This window comes from Quercus suber, unplaced genomic scaffold (genome assembly GCF_002906115.3).
Source record: "Quercus suber isolate HL8 unplaced genomic scaffold, Cork oak 2.0 scaffold_725, whole genome shotgun sequence".
NCBI classification, from domain to species: domain Eukaryota; kingdom Viridiplantae; phylum Streptophyta; class Magnoliopsida; order Fagales; family Fagaceae; genus Quercus; species Quercus suber.
This window is the reverse complement of record NW_027070165.1, coordinates 85,082-103,238: the sequence shown is the minus strand read 5'-3', so window position 1 is coordinate 103,238 and position 18,157 is coordinate 85,082. Positions and strand designations below refer to the sequence as shown.

The 18,157-nt window shown below is 32.6% G+C and overlaps 1 protein-coding gene and 1 long non-coding RNA gene across 2 annotated transcripts; both read left to right on the top strand.

Annotated features, from left to right (window-relative positions):
- The first annotated feature begins 747 nt into the window (after positions 1-747).
- Positions 748-17,051, top strand: LOC136064642 (uncharacterized). Its single transcript, XR_010626241.1, has 2 exons — positions 748-1,061; positions 16,540-17,051. It is a non-coding gene; the product is annotated as an uncharacterized LOC136064642 (long non-coding RNA).
- Positions 7,952-11,015, top strand: LOC112024037 (polygalacturonase). Its single transcript, XM_065766613.1, has 4 exons — positions 7,952-8,499; positions 9,348-9,637; positions 9,741-9,969; positions 10,406-11,015. The coding sequence occupies exons 1-4, from the start codon at positions 8,062-8,064 to the stop codon at positions 10,622-10,624; spliced, it is 1,176 nt and encodes a 391-aa protein (XP_065622685.1). The 5' UTR covers positions 7,952-8,061; the 3' UTR covers positions 10,625-11,015.
- Positions 17,052-18,157: the final 1,106 nt, after the last annotated feature.

Sequence of the window (18,157 nt, the reverse complement as noted above, 5' to 3'; positions counted from 1 at the left end):
AATCTTACAATTTCTTTTTACCAATTTTCTTATTTTGAAATCGTTGCATGATAGTCTCATTATCAAAATGTTACAAACTACACATCTTTCAAAATTTTAGTTAAATAAAATTTTTCTTGAACTTTTTCTTTTTTATTTGTAAGGACATAATATATTGTTAAACAAACCAAAATTTGGCTACGAACTTAGTTGTAGCCTAAGGTTACAATTTGGGACAGAGCCAAGACTTGGAGTTAGGGGAGGTGGCTCTGCTGCTAGCTGTGTGCAGTAGTTTCGGCCTTTGACTCAATTGTTTTACTACTAAGGATTTTTGTTTAAAATTTTTTAAATGGCCAAGTTGTTTGTTTTGGGTAAAATAAATTGATTGAGTTTAATTTTTTTAGTTTTATTATTGGTAATTTTTGTTGTTGGACTAATTTTTTTGGACATGTATATTTTGTTTTAGATTTAATCTATTAATTTTTTATGTTCTTTACAAGGTGATAAATGCTAAAACTACAAATTTTTTATGAATTGCTAATTTGGTGATTAGTTATTGAAAAGTAAAAAGTGGTGCAAGTGTATGAACCAATAAGAATTTGTTACCTCAATAGTTTGTATAAACGTTGTAAAAACATTTGTGGCTATAACATTACTCTCAAAAAAATTGATGGCATTATTAAGGGGGGCAAAGTGTAATTTTATTGAGCAAAATTGCTAAAATTAGTATCTATTAATATAATAGTTTTTTTAGTATTTTTTTTTAAAAAAAAAAAAAAAAAAAAAAAACAGCACCGTGGTCACACACAGCTCCTAGCCTCCACCACAATCTCCGCCGACCTCCACCATATCCCTCCCTCCGATCGACCCTCTCTTCCAAACCAGCGGTGGCGTTTCGATGCTGTAGATCCCTTCGATATCATCGACGCCGCCGTGATTTGTGGGGTCCAAGGGTTTTGAAGGGTTGGCCCTCTTGTTTTTTGCAGGACTCTGCTTCTTCTTCTTCTTCCTCCTTCGCCTCCTCCGCCGTTAACAACGCCGTTACCGTTCGTCTGTTCCGCCGCGAGTTCTTCCACCCAAAAGTGAGTTCTTTCTTTGCTTTTGTGTTTGATTGAATTTAGTGGGTATTTTGAATTAATTGAAGTAAAAGACTTAGTCTTATTTGGAATTAGTATATGGGTTTAAGTTTGATTTTTTTTCCCCGATATTGAAAATGATTGGTGGAGGTTGTTTGATTACAATGGATTTTGTTTGTTTAATCAGCGGTCATAATTTTTTGGATAAGACTAATGTAATAAACTGGTGGATTGTCTGGAAATTTTTGTACTGTTGTCCAATTTCTCTGATTCTATTAGACCCTGAAATTAATTAAAACGTAATTAGGGCACTTAGAGCACTTGAATTAGTACTTGTATAATAGAAAAAATGATCACATTTTAGTCAATTTAACTTTAAAATTTATACACATCAGGTCATGTAAAGTTGCGTAAAAATATATGATTTTTTCGATAACTATGTATACACAGAAAACAAAAACTGGACCCAATCTGATTTAAAAAAATAATATTAAAATTAGAACTCAGCAGTCTTAATCCTATATTTTCCCTATCACCATCGTCACTTGATGGTCCCCTACTCTATTTTACTGAACAACCTTGTATCCTCAAACGTAATTAAGACCAACAGAAAGATAAAAACTTATAATAAGATGCTGAAAACTGGTGTACCACAGAGGGTAATTCAATTTTTGGACGTAACATTGCTATAAGTAGAATGAAGTCTAGTTGGTTTACCAAAAATATTGTCGACTTATAGTGGCCACTGGCCCCAAAACAATCATTATTTTGTGTCTGCATAAAATTTGTCAACATAATGCAGTGGCTTCACATCAAAATGTCGATTCCATTAACTTCCCACCTAGACATGCCGAAATTGAGAGTGGGCCATGTAAGATCAAAATCAATAATTGTATGCTTTTTATATCTTTTGTTTGGGATAAGAATAATTGCGAGTCAGCTTCTTAACCAAAAAAAAAAAAAGACTTAAAAAATTACTAAATGATATTACATTTGCTTAAATGATAGCCTTTTATTAATTTGGAGGCTAGGACATAATAATTTTTTCTTCTGTTTTTTGCTGTAATAATTTCTTCTAAAATGTCTAGTTTTCATCTACCCATAAGAAAAGGAAAACGAGTTTTACGTTGGACAACACCTTTTACGTTGGACAAAAAAAAAAAAAACTTTACAGTTATAGACGGTTTAGATATGATAAACAATGGTTTTATCAAAAAGATATGAGAAACAATGATAAAGTCATAAAGTATGTACGTAGACCATTATGATATTGAAAAAGAGGAGCTTAGAAAGACCGCCGATTTCTTCTCCGTTTTCTGCTCCACATGTCACGTCTAAAACTGCCCTAATATTAATAACGAGGCCAAATAGATAATCTTATGGAATTATTATTATTATTATTATAAAAGAAGATGATGTACAGTGTATGACACAGTGTGGGACTGTGCATGATTGATAGGGGTTGGAGTTGGAGTTGGAGGAGGTGTTGGTGTTGATCTTGTGCTTAAAGCAAAGAAAGATGCTTTACATAACATAACATAGCACCCGAAAACAAGAATAAGGAAATTGGCTGTGATGGCCTTGTTAGCTTTGTCACGTTAATGGTCACTACTGCTTTCATTCCCTTCTTTTACAATTTATTATTAGAACAAAGCTTTAGCTAGCAAATCTCACATCCAAAGCAACAAGGTCCATCATCCATGTACGTTCATTTGTCCTTTCCATAACCATAGGTCGACATCTCGTACCTATCTCCTTTGTCGTAGCCATGATTTCATGTATTATTTTGACAATGCTATTTTTTTATGCCCGATTTTTGTTTGTTTTCTTTATTCTTACAACTACTACAAAATGCGGGCCCATTAGGCCGCGTTTTTTTGGGCCGCGTTTATAAAAACGCGGCCCCAGACGGACTAAAGCCTCGTTTTAAAAACGAGGCCATAGTATGGGTCTACTTGTTAGAACGATTTCCATTGAGTCTCTGCACTTATCATTTTTTTATTCTCGCTTTCTTCAGGTGTTGATCTTGTGCTTAAAGCAAAGAAAGATGCTTTACATAACATAACATAGCACCCGAAAACAAGAATAAGGAAATTGGCTGTGATGGCCTTGTTAGCTTTGTCACGTTAATGGTCACTACTGCTTTCATTCCCTTCTTTTACAATTTATTATTAGAACAAAGCTTTAGCTAGCAAATCTCACATCCAAAGCAACAAGGTCCATCATCCATGTACGTTCATTTGTCATTTCCATAACTATAGGTCGACATCTCGTACCTATCTCCTTTGTCGTAACCAGGATTTCATGTATTATTTTGACAATGCTATTTTTTTATTCTCGATTTTTGTTTGTTTTCTTTATTCTTACAACTACTAGGGATGGACAACACTTTCTCAATACAGATATATATGATTTCTCTTATTCGGGCCTCATTTTCAAGTTATATATATATATATATATAACTCTTAGATGGTTAAATAAGAAATTTGGAATTCAATCTCTTGTTTATTAAAATTTGAGTAATATCTTGATTTGATAGTAAAAAAATATTATTATAAGCAGACGTCATAGGTTATAAAATTCTTGCAAAAGATAATAATCATAATAATTATAAATGCCCACTCAAAAAGTCTTTTTTTTTTTTTTTTGAGGGAAGAAAAGTAATTTTTCTTGGTATAAAGTATTGCTATAAAATATATAAACTCTCTCAAATAATAATAATAATAATAAATGCCCACCGAAAATGTCATTTTTTCTCATAATAAAGTATTGCAATAAAATATATAAAAAAATTCAAAATCCAGGAAAGACTACAATTAGAGGATATGTAACTTATCTCCAAAAACAAATTGTCAGATTTTGAAACAACTCCAACCTGGAAAGGCGATGGAAGGTTGTGATACCCGTGTGGCAAAACTATTTTATCTCTCTAAAGCAAATTTACTTTATTAAATCCTCCCCTCTCCCCTATATTGAAAACGGTTATGTTGCAACCATGTGTCACCGACAAGTAAATGAAGTCTAGTCAAGAAATGGAAAAAGTAAATGATGAGATTAATCAGTGCATCCAATTGGGCAAATCTAATCAAGCAGTGACTAACGGTCGAAATTATGACCTACTTTTGCTTCCAAATTAGGCCTATTATCTAGAAAATAGATCTAAGGGGACACTGGCTCCACGTGCAAGCGAGGGTGATTACAGGACCGCTCTTACTTGTACTTGACTTGCAAAAGAGTGTATATATACACTTACTAAAAAAATATTATATACTAAACTAATTTATTGTGATCACCTTAATAAAAATGTTGAACACTTTACCTTAAGAATTATAAAAATTTGGGTTTTAAAAAAATAAGAGTAATGTTACATTCACAACATTTTTACAACAAATTCAATGTAGTAAACTGTTACTCATTCTAATTTGACCCAAATTCCGATATTATTTTTTTATTCACAAATAACAGTTTTTTTTTTTTTTTGCATAATATTTATTGTAAAAATGTTGTGGATGTAGCATTATTCCAAAATTAATTCTCCTCCCCCCCTCTCCCCCCACAAATATAATCCTTAATCCCTTATATAAATTAAAAAAATATTAAATAACAATAATAAATATTAGCCCAGATAACAACAAACATAAACCAAACAAAAACAAGTCAAGACCAAACAACAAGGGAACAAACTGTTCAACAAAAAGCCTATTATAAAAGAAAAAGATAAAAATAACTAATCCTTTAAATTTGCAGATTGTTTAACCTATTCAACAAAATAATCTCTAATTTCATTTTTTTTTCTTAAAAAATGGTACTATAAAAATATTGTGGTTATGAGTTCTCTGATGGTAATGATAGTTATACTCTTTTTGGCTTTGCAATTGCAATAATTTTGCTCTCCTTAGTGACTTGACTCACAATTGTAGCAAATATTCAAGTTATCACTTTATTAAATTTTGTATAATTTAAATTTCTTAATGACCCCCTTAAAAAAAATTTCTAGAGCCGCTACTGTAGGAGGAAATCAATGACCATAGTATATAGGATCATGCTAATTAGTACCCTTAGGGTAAAGCTTAACAATCCATTTTAGGAAAGTTTTGACACTACTTTTATGGGAAATGTAAAAAGCTGTCAAAATATTAATTGTTTTTTTTTTCTCTTCTCATAAAAGTTTTCTTTAAATGAATTGTTATTTATTATCCTAAGGGAATTTGTTAGCATTTCCCTAGTATATAATCCATAAACTGATAAAAATGATAGACAATACAAATTTTATAAATATAATATAAGCATTGAAAATGATAGTTTGTCAATTTTAAACTAATTGAATTAGATAATCAGCTATTGTAAAAATTAGTAGAAGTATACAAATCCCAATCCAAAAATGCAAGCCATGTATCAGTACGTCCCTTGTAAAGGTACTTTAGTATAGAAGGGATTAAAAAAGTTTGAACGTAAAACAACATTCTTCTTTCCAAACTTCGGCGCTGCTGTTCATATTATAACCGAAAAAGTGAGAAACTAAATGTACATTCAAATCCTATAAATACTCTTAAACACTTTCATCTTCCTCATCACCTCCACAACTCTCATCTTCTAAACTCACTAAGCCACTTCTTTTTTCTCTTCCACTTACACACAGACAGACAAAGTTACCAACAGACACATTATTTTCTCATCCAAATTAACCAAAATGGCATACCTCAGAAGCTCTGTAGTCTTAACACTTCTCTCTATGTTCATTTCCGTAGTGCTAGCTTCTCCTATGACTTACAATGTGGTGAGTTTGGGAGCCAAAGCAGATGGGAAATCGGACTCGACCCAGGCTTTTGTTAGTGCATGGACAAAAGCTTGTGCCTCAGTAAAGCCTGCAATTATTTATGTGCCAGTTGGAAGGTTCTATCTAAGGCAACTGGTTTTCAGTGGACCATGCAAGAACAATGCTATCATTATAGGGGGGGGGGGGCAATCCCCCCTTGTCCAATAACAGCTCCGTCCATGGTTACAATTCTCATTAAACAAATTAACGTGACTATATATTTTGAAAATCTGACCAAAATGGAGCTGCTCAAATGCTGAAATTATTTAGTCTATGAGAAGGGCTGCCGAAGTAGTTCTCTTAACTAATGAACAATACCACTTATACAAGTGTGTGTCAGCTTCTTAACCAGCAAAAAAAAAAAAAAAAAAAACCAAATGATATTACATTTGCATAAATGACAACCTTTTATTAATTTGGAGGACTAGAGAGGACTCGATGGACATAACAATTTTTTCTTCTGTTTTTTGCTGTAATAATTTCTTCTAAAATGTGGTTTTCTTCTACCCATAAGAAAAGGAAAACGAGTTTTACATTGGACAACACCTTACGTTGGACTAAAAAAAAACCTTTACAGTTATAGACGGTTTAGATATGATAAACAATGGTTTTATCAAAAAGATATGAGAAACAATGATAAAGTCATAAAGTATGTACGTAGACCATTATGATATTGAAAAAGAGGAGCTTAGAAAGACCGCCGATTTCTTCTCCGTTTTCTGCTCCACATGTCACGTTTAAAACTGCCCTAATATTAATAACCAGGCCAAATAGATAATCTTATGGAATTATTATTATTATTATTATTATTATTATTATTTTAAAAGAAGATGATGTACAGTGTATGACACAGTGTGGGACTGTGCATGATTGATAGGGGTTGGAGTTGGAGTTGGAGGAGGTGTTGATCTTGTGCTTAAAGCAAAGAAAGATGCTTTACATAACATAACATAGCACCCGAAAACAAGAATAAGGAAATTGGCTGTGATGGCCTTGTTAGCTTTGTCACGTTAATGGTCACTACTGCTTTCATTCCCTTCTTTTACAATTTATTATTAGAACAAAGCTTTAGCTAGCAAATCTCACATCCAAAGCAACAAGGTCCATCATCCATGTACGTTCATTTGTCCTTTCCATAACTATAGGTCGACATCTCGTACCTATCTCCTTTGTCGTAGCCAGGATTTCATGCATTATTTTGACAATGCTATTTTTTTATTCCCGATTTTTGTTTGTTTTCTTTATTCTTACAACTACTAGGGATGGACAACACTTTCTCAATACAGATATATATGATTTCTCTTATTCAAGCTATATATATATATATATATATAACTCTTTGATGGTTAAATAAGAAATTTGGAATTCATTCTCTTATTCATTAAAATCTGAGTAATATCTTGATTTGATAGTAAATAAATATTATTATAAGCAAACGTCATAGGTTATAAAATTCTTGCAAAAGATAATAACATAATAATTATAAATGCCCATTCAAAAAGTCTTTTTTTTTTTTTTTTGAGGGAAGAAACGTCATTTTTCTTGGTATAAAGTATTGCTATAAAATATATAAACTCTCTCAAATAATAATAATAATAATAAATGCCCACCGAAAACGTCATTTTTTCTCATAATAAAGTATTGCAATAAAATATATAAAAAAATTCAAAATCCAGGAAAGTAGGACTACAATTAGAGGATATGTAACTTATCTCCAAAAACAAATTGTCAGATTTTGAAACAACTCCAACCTGGAAAGGCGATGGAAGGTTGTGATACTCGTGTGGCAAAAGTATTTTATCTCTCTAAAGCAAATTTACTTTATTAACTCCTCCCCTCTCCCCGAAAATGGTTATGTTGCAACCATGTGTCACCGACAAGTAAATGAAGTCTAGTCAAGAAATGGAAAAAGTAAACGATGAGATTAATCAGTGCATCCAATTGGGCAAATCTAATCAAGCAGCGACTAACGGTCGAAATTATGCCGCTGTTCATATTATAACCGAAAAAGTGAAAAACTAAATGTACATTCAAATCCTATAAATACCCTTAAACACTTTCATCTTCCTCATCACCTCCACAACTCTCATCTTCTAAACTCACCAAGCCACTTCTTCTTTCTCTTACACTTACACACAGACAGACAAAGTTACAAACAGACACATTATTTTCTCATCCAAATTAACAAAAATGGCATACCTCAGAAGCTTTGTAGTCTTAATACTTCTCTCTATGTTCATTTCCGTAGTGCTAGCTTCTCCTATGACTTACAATGTGGTGAGTTTGGGAGCCAAAGCAGATGGGAAATCGGACTCGACCCAGGCTTTTGTTAGTGCATGGACAAAAGCTTGTGCCTCAGTAAAGCCTGCAATTATTTATGTGCCAGTTGGAAGGTTCTATCTAAGGCAACTGGTTTTCAGTGGACCATGCAAGAACAATGCTATCATTATGCGCATAGCTGGGACCCTTGTGGCTCCATCAGACTATAGGATCCTTGGAAATAAAGGAAACTGGATTGTGTTTGAACATGTTGATGGGGTTACCATATCTGGTGGAATTCTTGATGCCCAAGGCACTGGTTTGTGGGCTTGCAAAGCCTCTGGCAGTAGTTGTCCTTCGGGAGCCACAGTATGTGAAAACGACTAAATTGCCTTTTCTTACATATTTAGAGTTTATAACAATTCCATTTATCTTTAGTGTTTTTTTTTTTTTTTTTTTTTTTTTTTTTTTTTTTTTTTTTTTTTTTTTTGTTTTTTGTTTTTTGTTTTTTGTTTTTTTTTTTTTTTTTTTTTTTTTTTTTTTTTTTTTAGCTTTTCAGCTTATATTTGTTTACGTACAATTTTAAAAGTCTCTTGATCGACTTTCAAAATATAAGTTTTCCACAAAAAAAAAAAACCTATGTTTAAAATTTAAATGCACACTAGTCAGTTTCACATTGGAAACTCTCAAGTGCCCGGAAATAGGTTAAAAGTGTCCATCACAAATTACAGTGTTTGTGAACAAGAAAAATGGTTTTTATGGTGGGCATTAATATAGATTTTTCTTACATTAACCGTGTAAAAGAAAATAGAATTTGAAATATTTTAACTTTTTTGGGCTAGATTCACCCTTAATATACATTATATATATATATATATATCGTTATTTTCTAGGTAACTAAACTGGGAGTGGGTGGGATGAACCCTTCTGGTGTGCCTTTTCTGTTTGGATTTTCTTTTGAACTTTTGTCTGATTTTGCCCTTTTTAGTTTTGATGGAGATTTTTGAGAAATTAAAATAGCTTCCAAGGAAATCGTATCGACTATACCTGGGAATAATCCCATGTTATGTAGTTGAATATCAGTAAACATGCTTAAAAACTTATGAGAATATATGTGAAAGGTCAAACAACTTGCTTAGGCTTTTGTTGTTGTTGCTTGCATTGGCAGTCCATCCCGTTATAGTAATTAGAATATTTTCTTGTGTGTATGCAAGCAGACATTGGAATTTTCAAATTCGAACAACATTGTGGTCCAAGCATTAACCTCCCTAAACAGCCAAATGTTCCACATCGTCGTCAATGCTTGCCACAATGTGAAAATGCAAGATGTTAAGGTCACCGCTGCTGGAAACAGTCCAAACACGGATGGAATTCATGTTCAATTATCTTCAAGTGTCACAATTCTCAACTCCAAGATTGGGACCGGTGATGATTGCATCTCAATTGGCCCTGGTACCACTAACTTGTGGATTGAGAATGTTGCATGTGGACCTGGGCATGGAATTAGGTATTTAATAACTTTTTATATTCATTAAAATATTACATGTTTGAAACAACTATATTATATGGTGATGCTAATTTGGTTTTATTGGTGTACTTAATTGGTGCAGCATTGGGAGTCTAGGTAAGGACCAGCAAGAGGTTGGAGTACAAAACGTGACAGTTAAAACAGTTACTTTTACTGGTACTCAAAATGGGGTGAGAATTAAGTCATGGGGAAGGCCTAGCAATGGATTTGCTAAAAACATTCTGTTCCAACATGCTGTTATGACGAATGTCCAGAATCCTATAGTAATTGACCAAAATTACTGTCCCGACAACAAAGGATGCCCTGGTAAGGTAATATTTTTTTAAAACCTTATTTTGCATGCAAATGTAGTTTAAAAAAAAAGATATGGTTGCTTTTGAAAAGGCCTAAACATGTTCAAGTAAATCAAACAACATCAATTCTAACAATTTTATTTCCCTTAAGCCTAAGATAATAACCTTTAAAACCTCATTTTTTTTTAAAAGGCTTTTTAGGTACAAATATACTTTAGCATATTTTTAGCTAAAAGTTAGATAAATTATTCCCAAACGGACACATAGTCAAGCCCATTATCATGTCAAAATCAACTGAAATTCTATCCTAGTTTTGAACCCAAAATGAGCCCTCCCAAACATTTTCAAAGTTTTGTACTTTACTTCATAATTTGTTCAATAATTTTCTTTTCTTTTTTTAGTTGGAGCTTGCATCTCATTGGTGGAAAATTAATTTCTTTTTTCCTTTTATTAGGCTTCTGGAGTAAAAATTAGTGATGTGACATACCAAGATATCCATGGAACATCAGCAACAGAGGTTGCTGTGAAATTTGATTGTAGTTCGGAAAATCCATGCTCTAGAATAAGATTGGAGGATGTAAAGCTCACTTACAAGAATCAAGCAGCCCAATCTTCGTGTAGCCATGCTGCTGGAACATCTACTGGTTTTGTCCAGCCCACAAGTTGCTTGTAGAGGGGAAAAAATTATACAAAATACATATCTATGAAGGATAGAAAAGGAACTTATCTTCTTGTCCTTTCATCCTTTGGGATAAAAAATTATACACATTTTTAGTTTCTTTAATATGGAGGTTAGCGTGATAGGTAATTGAGTTATAAGTTGATTGCTGGAGCCTGTGGCTGTGCTTGTCGATTGGGCATTCTTGAAGCATGCTGGGCCTGGCAATCAAAATATAATGTTGAAAGTTTAAACGCCTATTTGGGTGTTTGTACTTTGTATGTCGAATTGTTATAAGAGATATGGTTGTGTTTGATGTATTAGTTTCAATTGGACCTCACTTATTGGATTTATAGATCTTTATCATTTCCATTTTTCAATGTGAATTCACATGAATTATATTCAATTATGTCATGAAACCAATTTAATCATGGAAGGAAAAAAAAAATAGAGAATTTAAATTTAAAAGAGACATTTAAAAGTGGCTACAGTAAAGTAGTCCATCCAAAGCCTATGTATCCTCTAAGTGAATAAAAATATCCTATAAATATTTTACGAAAAAAGTATTTTATCGTGCACAAATTTAAAAATATGCCATTGGTTCCTTAAGTTTGTTTACTAGCTTTTTTTGGTTTATTATAAAGTTTCATATGAGAGTTATTGGTTCCAAAAATTTAAGAAATAAACACTACTTTTTAACTGATCAATTACATGGAAATATTTCAATGACACAATAACTTTTTTATTATTAAAAACTTATACATCATAATTTACACATTAGAAACGCGTATGGGTCTTTCCCCAAATCTAACATGTTAAAAGGTCTTTTCCAAAATTAAGTAATCCCTACTCAAAATTCCAATCCTCTAACATGCCAAGGTAATGGAGGAATTGAAAATTTACTAGATAAAGAAATTTGGGGTCTCACCGCTCATGGGCGCTTTACTGGGAATATAGCCCATTTAAAATCTTATGAGTGGCAAGGTCTACATGCTGAAATTCCAGCTTCAAAGAATTTGAGAATTATTTAGAGTTAAATATAAAAGAAACATTTAAGAATTAATTTTTTTAGAGATAATTTTAACTTATGACAAGTGTTCCTGATAATTACTTTTTATCATCAAACCAAGATACTAATTTTTTTTTTAGTGTAGGTAGTGATTGAATCTTAAATATTTTATTTGACAATATGAGACTTTTTCTAGTTGAGCAAATTAAAAGCCACACATTTAAGAATTATTAATGATTAGAAAGCGTTTCATTAATTGGTCCTTCCATAGAAGAGTTATTTCTACATACGGTAAATAAAGTCATGTCCCAAGGTTATGGTAATAAATTTCTACATTAATTATTTCACATTTTATATTTCTTAATAGAATATATTAATTTTGATATATTGCAAAAAAAAAATTAAAGGAAAAAAAATCTACTGGTGTTAATGAGAAAAAATGTGATATCAATAATGAATTATAAAACAATTATAGCTATATATATATATATATATAAATTTACAGAGTTTCAACGTTTGTCGTTCGCTCTTAATGATGCTCTTTATAACCTGTACTATAAAAATTTGTCAAGAAATAATAAATTGGTTGTTGGGGTCATTTGTCTTGCCTGGCCACATTTTGGTTAATGAGCTTAACTTTTTGTGAGACCATGCCCTTCGCCAACCGAATCAAAGTTGAGCCAAACTTTATAATTTGTTGTAAAATTGTTGTGAACAACATTATTTGAGGAATGTTATTCGATTTAGCTTAAAATATTCTCTTTTGATATTTTTTACATAGATATCTATGGATCAAAGCCCCACATCCTCCATTATAATTATTAAATTACTAAACAAACCAGGTTGAAATATCTTAAGCAGGCTTAGAAAGTTACTTTCTAAGTCAATATATAGGTCCTTTACCCCTTTCCATATTGGTTCAAGAAGAAATCCCCCATGTGGTGAAGTTAGGTTGGATCCCTAATTAAAGGACAGTCCTCACTGTTGCTTTAGTTGAAGAAGGTTGAAGTAAGATGCATTCTCATGAAATTTGTTTACAATAGCTATGGATAAAATTGCAAATGTCCCTTTTGGGAAAACTAAGCAGCGTTTTGCCCTCTTTTTCAGAATAATTAGGGAAATGCCTTTCTTTTGAAAATCGAGTTTCTCAAAATCAATTTAGGCCCTATAGCAGCGTTTTTAAGGAGCTTATAGTGACATTTTTAGGACTTATAGTGGCGTTTTGTAACTCGATTTATATAAAATTGAGTTATGGGTAAAAAAATTAAAAATAATTGCCTATAACTTGATTTATTGGAAGTCGAGGTACAAAACGTCACTATAGGTCCTGAAAACGTCACTATAGGTCTTTAAAAACGCTGCTATAGGGCTCTAGAATTTTTTTTTTTTTAATAACTCGATTTTGAAAAAATCGAGTTTCAAAAGAGGGGCATTTCCCTAATTAGTTTGAGAAAGAGGAAAAAACGTTGCTTAGTTTGCCCAAAAGGGGCATTTTGCAATTTTGTCCCAATAGCTATTGACTTAATATACTCATATCTTTGTCTTGACCCCTAAGTTAAATTATATTCTTTCGGTGCATATAATTTGGCATGGATATGGGCCTAGCTAACTCATGTAGTCTCTATACTTTCTTGCTAAGTTAATTAGCATAATGGCCACTGTGTTTGCTTACAAGTCCATGTAATTTAAGTCCAAAACGTACATAAGGCACAGTTGAGTAACTAAAGTATTAAACATTCAATTCATAGCATTCAAGTTAACATTCTTATTTGAATGGTAGCGGGAGTAGCGGGACCATTATGATAACTCAAGTTCTTCATAACTTTACAATTAACGAAGGATTTTAAAATAGAAAAAAAAAATATATATATATATATAATGTTCAATGGGTTTTTATTTTGACAAGGTTCTATGTTAAGTGTATCTTTGTTCAGTGGGTTTTCTAACTCAAAAGTTTTAGTCAAGATTCTTTAATAAGTCTCCATGTGAATTTTGTCTCTGGCTCTCATATCATTATGTATTCTATAAACTTGGGAAATATTATTTGTCAGACTTTAAGTGGACCATATGATTATGCTTCTCCATTTCCTGATTCTTTCATGTACAGGTTAAATATTAAATTACATTAGGCAATGCAAGTTTAGATTTTTAGACCATATTTACTTGATTGCAGATTTGTATTACTTGATTGCAGATTGCAGATTCTTAGGCCGCGCTTAAAACGCGGCCTAAAGGGTTGTCATTTGGCCGCGTTTTAATCGCGGCCATAGGGCTAATGCTCAAGCCGCGTTTAAAACGCGGCCATATGCCGAGAGCTTAAGCCACGGGTTAAGCGCGGCCATAGCACCACGGCTTAGGCCGCGGTCATAAAACGCGGCCATAGACCCTCTGAGGGCTATAGTCGCGCTTTTTAGGCTGCGGTCAAAAACGCGGCTAAAAAAAACGCGGCTATAGCCTATGGCCGCGTTTTTTAGACCTGTAGCCGCGTTTTTTAGCCGCGGCCATAGGCCAATTTTTTTGTAGTGAAAATAAATTAATTTTTACACAAACCTATAAGTATGCTGCAATTTTTTTTTTTTTTTTTTGGGGGTAAAAACTTTTTTTCGGGGTAAAAACTTTTTTTGTTATCGTGATACTGGATCAATTAATTTTTTCAGCTGCAAAACTGCATGAAATGAATAATTGTCAACTTTAATGCAAGAATGGAAGGAATTCATGCTAGATAATATTTCCATAAAAAGTCTCTTTCAAAAACGTACAATTTATTTGGAGTTTTGAAATAAGGTAACAGGCTCTACTGCACTGGACTATAGAAAAGTCTTTTTAGCCATCTGCCGAAAGGCCCAATGGGCCAACTCTTTATTTATAGTGTGTATACCCTACCAAATTATTTCCTTCACAAGCAGGCATGCGTAGTCAGAGAAATTTTTTTTTTTTTTTTTTTTTAAATAGGATTGCGTCATAAGATTAGATATACAATTTGTTTGGAAATCTAATTGGCATGAATACCATCCTGAAGAAGTTTGAATACAATGAATAGTGCTGATGGTTTATTTTGTTAAAAACATAAAATAGAATTATTAACTCAATCACGGTGAATAAGAAGGGTGAAGGGAGGTCAATATAATAAAAAAATATATCGTAAAAAACCAAGCAAAAATAACTTCGGTTCTATTTGATCTTTTTGGTCCATTATGTCCACTTTTGTCCTATTTAGTCTACTTTGGTGTTTGGTCCTTTTAGGTCCATTCTGTCCACTTTGGTTTTATTCGGTCCATTCAATGCTATTCAGTCCACTTAGGCCCTATTTCTTTCACACAAAAAAAAAAAAAAAAAGAAAAAGAAAAAAAAAAGGCCCTATTTAGTCTCCACTTTGGTCTTATTCAGTCTATTCAGTCCAATTCGGTCTAGTCAGGTCTTTTTGGTTGGATTTGGTCCACTTTGGTTACATTCAGTCTATTCGGTCCACTTCTGTCTTTTCCGGTCCAGTTTGGTTTATTCAGTCCATTCGCTCCTAGTCGGTCCATTCTGTCTACTTTGGTCTTATTCAGTCCATTTGATCCATTTAGGCTCTATTTTAGTCAATTCTGTCCACTTTTTCTCTCTTTTTTTTTTTTTTTTGGGATAATACTGTCCACTTTGTTCTTATTAGGTCCATTTGATCCTATTCGGTCCACTTAGTATTTGGTCCATTCTGTTCACTTTGGTCTTATTCGGTCCATTCAGTCCTATTCAAACTAGTCAGATCCATTTTGGTCCTATTTCCACTTTGGTCTTACTTGGTCCACTTTAGTCCTTTTCAGTCCATTCAGTCTAATTTGGTCACTTTGGTCTTATTTGGTCCTATTTTTTCACTTCAGTCATTCAGTTCTCTTCAGTCAACTGGTCCAATTTGTTCCACTTCGGTCCTTTCAGTCCAATTTTGTGCACTTACATAATGGAAAAAGATAAGTTTAAGTTGAGAGTATCTATTCTAAATCCAAATTTGTTAAAAAAATATATAGATCTCAAACTCATGATATCTAAAACCTTAAGCATAACATTTATTGTTGCTACATTCCTGTTAAGTCACATTAACATAGCATCTTAGTTTGACTAACTTTAAGTGAAAGTTTTTCTAAACACGAAAGCTATAAGTATACAAATGTAATCTCTAGGGTAATTACTCATTTGTTTTAACGTTATTACTTTTAAATGAATTGCATGAGTTTGATTATACCTCCAAGTAAAAAATATATATAATTTTTATTTAACTATCTAGTGCAACACATGGGATGGTGACTGATATTAAAAAAAATAATTAAAAAAAAAAAAACTAGAAGGAAGAAAAGCACAATTATACCTTTTAGCCAATATATCTTATCCCCTTTAGTCTTTACTCTTTACCCAATTCTGTGCCTCCTTGTGATCATATCTAAAGACTAAAGCAAAAGGAGAAATGACAGATAAAGACAATCAGAGAACAGAGATTAATTGGAATGAACTCCACGCTAGGGGTGATTGGTTTGATATTCATTTATATTTGTACAAGCAAGTTTACAATAGGGAGGTTTTTGAATACAAGAGTTAACTACAAGTTAAACTTGGGAAGGTAAATCTGTCATTTTGTCAATGCATAATTTTGTCCTTGATTTTGGGCTGGACTTGCGCTACTGCAATGATCTGTAGTGCATTTCTTTTGGCTAGAATGAAGGTGATAAATGCTTATGGTTGGTGGTTTGATTGTGCTGTTGCATAACCGATGCTGGCTGCTTTGATTGAGCTGCTTGTTTAGCAGAAAATCAGAGTCAACTTATTAGTATTCTGATGCTTTTATTTGATTACTGCTGCCAATTTATACAAAAGGATAAGCAGTAAGCACAATTCTAGGAACGACTTCGCTACTAAAACTCTATGACTAACCAAACTATCTGGTGTACAGTGTACTCATAAAATTACTCCCTCAACGCAGACGTCACTGTTGCAGCAAGATTAGAGATTTATCAAAAGACCAAGGACGATTAAGAAGGACAATATCAAGTTCCATCGCATCATTGAAAATGGCAATGAAAATATGAGGGCCTCAACTATGTAAGTTTCCTACGCGCATCAAAACAATGGCAACAGTTTCTGCAAAATCAGTTTCCAGCACGTATCAAAACTACTATATTTGATTCCTTATATCTGTAAATATCTAGTATCTACTACCCTGTATGGGAGCCTATTAGGCCAACTTGTAAAAGACTAGAGAATGAGAGATACCTATGTTTTGTTTGTTTGTTTGTTTGTTTTTTTTTTCTTAAAAGCTTTTAGAGAGCTTTTGTTATTTGTGAAGACATTTTGAATATATAGGCTATCATTTGTAAACATTTTAGAGAACTTGTAAACATTTTGTAATCTATTTTTGATATTGTGGATGTAGGCTATCATTGAATCATGTAAATTTTTGATGTTCTTTTATTGTGTGTGATTGTTTTCTCAAGTTTTTTCCCCCTATTTTATGTTTGTGAGATCTCTTTCACAAGTCTATTTTAGTCTTCACATTCAATTTTGAGTAGAAATACTTTTTCAGGGAACATTTAAATTAAATCAAACAAACATCTTTTATACTCTTCTATTCTCTTCATGAGAAGGAGTAAAGGTGGATGAGATACCTCGTCCAACATAGAATAATTAAAAAAATGCGAAAAACACATTTTCGTTCCTACATTTTCATGCTATTTCTATTTTGGTCCTTAACTTTTTTTTTTACCGCTTTTAGTCCCTATCCTGGAAAACACGTCTTGTTTTTGTCCCTGTCGTTACATCAGAGACGAAAATTGCACAGGTGGCAAACGGAAGATGACGTGGCCATTAAAATAATAATAAAAATATATTATATGGCATTAAAAAATGCCGCGTCAACATCTAAATTAAAAAAAAAATTATTAATTTTAACTAAGGAAAATGAAATTAAAAACAGAAAATGAGAAAACAACAAACCAAATTCATATTCTTTTCTTTTCGTTAATTTTTTGGAAGAACATGTTCATGTTCTTTGTGATCTTTCCCAGAACATGATTTTACATGTTCTTCGCAATTTAATCCTTGTTTTATTTTCTTTTCTTTGTCTTTCTTATATTTTCTTTACAACCAAACACAATAAAATTCAAAACTCAGATCAAACAATAATCAACATCAACAAATCGATAATCTGAAATTGAAACTAAAAACCTAACCCAGAAATCGAACCCATAATTTTGAACCTAGAAATTTGAACCCAACGCACACCAATCAAAATCAATAGATCTGCATCCTCTTTGTTCACAAAATCAACACCAATCTCCAAGTTGGAAACCCACTAATCCAAATTAGAAACACAAAATCAGCTCCAACTTGGAAACACAAAATTCAGCGATCATCAAAACACTGAAACCCAGCAAATCAAACACTCAAAAAATGCAGAAATAACCTACAAACAGCTATCCACATTCCAGACCAACAACAAACCCAGAAACTTTAAACAAACCGGCTGATCACAACCATCCACACCAACACCAACACCAACACCAACACCAAAC